We start from the raw sequence: 3,200 nt of genomic DNA, 5'->3' as shown, positions 1-3,200 counted from the left end.
CTTTAAAGATCCCCTCCAGACATGTTTTAAGACCTCAAGGCACCGGCAGCTTATTTTCCCTCATTGAAAATGAATACATGTGCATTTTTTTCTTATTTAGCAGAGTTTATCTGTAGGACACAAGATGTCTCCTACTTCATGAAAAGTCCATTGTCACTGGAAGCTTCACGTTTCCACATCACGCAGGTGTGAGTTCCATACTGGACAATTATTGGCTCCAAACTAAAATGAGGCTTAAACTTTTTAAAAGTTTAAAGAAACTTTCTGCAGTCAGCAGATGAACAAACATGTCTGCAAATAAATTATTCTGCACTGTGAAAGTCAAACATCCGAGTGAAGTCACAATAAGCAAAACATGTTGTCCTGCTGCTGGTCAGAGTTGAAGATCACATCCTTTGTTTTGTTAGCTGAATGGTTTCTACTGTAGGTTTGAAAAGCCCAGAGTCACACCTCTCCCCCACTCCAACGCCATCTTCAAACAGTCACCTTCCCCCTCTGACCTCTCACCTCAAGATCTGTGAAGAGGATGTGAGTCAGCTCTAAGGCAGAAGATCAGGAAGGCTCCTGGACCTGACGGTGTGTCTCCATCCTGCCTGAAAATCTGCACTGACCAGCTGGCCCCCATCTTCAAACAATTCTTCAACAGAATTGGAGCTCTCTGAAGTTCCCTCCTGCTTCAAACGCTCCACAGTCATCCCCGTCCCAAAAAAACACTCCATCTCTGGACTGAATTACTACAGGCCTGTCGCCCTGACATCTGTAGTCTTTGAAAGACTGGTGTTGGCCCACCTGAAGGACATTACAGATCCCCTGCTGGACCCCCTGCAGTTTGCCTACAGGGCTAACAGGTCAGTGGATGATGCTGTCAACTTGGGTCTGCATCACATCCTGCAACTCCTCAACGCCAGGACCTGAAGTGGGAGCCCAACACGGACACAGTCATCAAGAAGGCCCAGCAGAGGATGTTCTTCCTGCATCAGCTCAGGAAGGTCAACCTGCCTAAGGAGCTGCTGATCCACTTCTACACAGCCATCATCCAGTCTGTCCTCTGCACCTCCATCACTGTCTGGTTTGGATCTGTCACCAAAAAGGACAGAGACAGACTACAACGGACAGTCAGGACTGCAGAAAAAATAATCGGTGCCAACCTGCCCTCCATTCAGGACTTATACATTTCCAGAGTCAGGAAACGGGCAGGAAACATCACTGCAGATCCATCTCACCCCGGACACAACCTGTTCCAGCTCCTCCCCTCTGGTAGGCGCTACAGAGCACTGTACGCCAAACCAAGAAGCAGTTTCTTCCCACAAGCCATCACTCTGATGAACAGCTGATTTCTGACTCAACTAAATTTTGTTTTCTCTTTTGCATTCATTACTATAGGCGGTTCCACACTGATGCCTGAGGGTAACGTTCAAACAAAAAACCCTATGTAAAGTTTATTTTTACATTTTCAAGTTTAGAATGATTGTATTTTAAACTGGTAAAACCACTGAACATTTTCATTGAGTATTAGTATTCAAACTTTAAATAATAACTCTCTTTTCCATTCTTTACCATTATGATACAGTGTTGCTTTAAGGCAACGGACCCCAAAGTATATTTATTTAATTTATGAAATTTATTTAAATTATGTTTACTTGGTCCATTTAATGACAAAAAAACACACTAATATTTTTTTAACCCACTGGCAAAATAATGCCTACCATAGAGGGGAGTAGACCATAAAACAAGAAATTGTCCATGTACGGCAACAACAGTCAGGTGCTGGTTGATCATAGCAATGAAAAATAAAAAACAAGCCACCGCTGTTATAAATAATAAAGGTGATTCTGATAAAAACAACAAAAAAAAAACTACACACCAAACCGGAAAAAGTGCTGCTCAGTGTGGGCGGGGCCAAACTGTTGACTCTCCAGAGAGGGAGGGGCTTCAAGAAAGCTGAGTTTGGCACCGCCCAGCCGAATTCGCGCCTGCTGTCCTCTTTGACGTCCGCAGATAAGATGTAAAAAGCGCGTGTCGACCCTCAAATTCATCAGTTTGTTCAACGAGTAAAGCTGAAAGATGAGCGGAAGAGGCAAAGGAGGAAAGGGACTCGGTAAAGGAGGCGCTAAGCGTCACCGTAAAGTGCTCCGTGATAACATCCAGGGAATCACCAAACCCGCCATCCGCCGTCTGGCTCGCCGCGGCGGAGTGAAGCGGATCTCCGGTCTGATCTACGAGGAGACCCGCGGGGTGCTCAAGGTCTTCCTGGAGAACGTCATCCGCGACGCCGTCACCTACACCGAGCACGCCAAGAGGAAGACCGTCACCGCCATGGACGTGGTGTACGCTCTGAAGAGGCAGGGCCGCACCCTGTACGGCTTCGGAGGCTAGACCCGGTCCAGACCCACTGAAACACAAAGGCCCTTTTAAGGGCCGCACACTTCATCTAAAGAGTTGATTTTCTTTTATAAACTGATACACTGTGACTCCAGAAAGTTCCACAAACCGGAGATTCTAAGTGCTAATCAAAGGGATGAGGAAACTTAATTAAAAATGAGGTTATAAAAAAGCAAAACATGAGTTCCCACAACATACAAAAAAGAACCAACTACAATATCTCACTTACATACAGGATAAAATGCCAAGTTTAACATACTAGAGAAGAACTGGGCTGAAGTATTTGTCAGTGTTAAAATCAAACTGTTTGCAGAGTCTGGTGATCTACATCTGTGCGTGAGACAGCAGAGTAAACGCAAACATTTGGCTCATACCATCATTACTGTAGCACTGCTGCAAATGGGAAGTATACATTTAATAATGATTAAGTATGCTGTTCTAGGACGACGTGTGCAATTTAAATTACATCAGTTTACAACTGCTTATTAGAGTAGGGTGATTTTAACTATTTTTCACAATCCATACTAACATATTAACGCAGCTGCTGTCCTAGAGAGAAATGTCACAATTTGAGGTGATTGCATTATCAGAATCTGTCTTCCTGTCACTGTTAATCACACGCATTTAAACACAAAACAATTCAATGGTAAATTATAAACATTTATTATTTGAGTTATCTAAAAGGTCACATTATATAGGACTCATTACCCAATATTAGCCTTGTTGCTCAGTAGGTTTCTACAGAATAGTACCCATTAGTTAGAAATACCTACAGAATATCTTTATTTTAAAGTCCCACATTGTAACCCACTTATATC

The 3,200-nt window shown here is 43.4% G+C and overlaps 1 protein-coding gene across 1 annotated transcript; it reads left to right on the top strand.

Moving 5' to 3' along the window:
- The first annotated feature begins 2,039 nt into the window (after window positions 1-2,039).
- LOC123962948 (histone H4) lies at window positions 2,040-2,425 on the top strand. The gene has a single exon (XM_046039458.1). The coding sequence runs from the start codon at window positions 2,065-2,067 to the stop codon at window positions 2,374-2,376; it is 312 nt and encodes a 103-aa protein (XP_045895414.1). The 5' UTR covers window positions 2,040-2,064; the 3' UTR covers window positions 2,377-2,425.
- Window positions 2,426-3,200: the final 775 nt, after the last annotated feature.

The sequence above is a fragment of the Micropterus dolomieu genome, linkage group LG23 (genome assembly GCF_021292245.1).
Source record: "Micropterus dolomieu isolate WLL.071019.BEF.003 ecotype Adirondacks linkage group LG23, ASM2129224v1, whole genome shotgun sequence".
Taxonomy (NCBI): domain Eukaryota; kingdom Metazoa; phylum Chordata; class Actinopteri; order Centrarchiformes; family Centrarchidae; genus Micropterus; species Micropterus dolomieu.
The sequence above is the reverse complement of the archived record's forward strand: the minus strand, read 5'-3'. Positions and strand labels throughout refer to the sequence as shown.

Coding starts and splice junctions, on each gene's coding strand:
- LOC123962948 (XM_046039458.1), top strand. CDS start 2,065: ATGAGCGGAAGAGGCAAAGGAGGAAAGGGACTCGGTAAAGGAGGCGCT.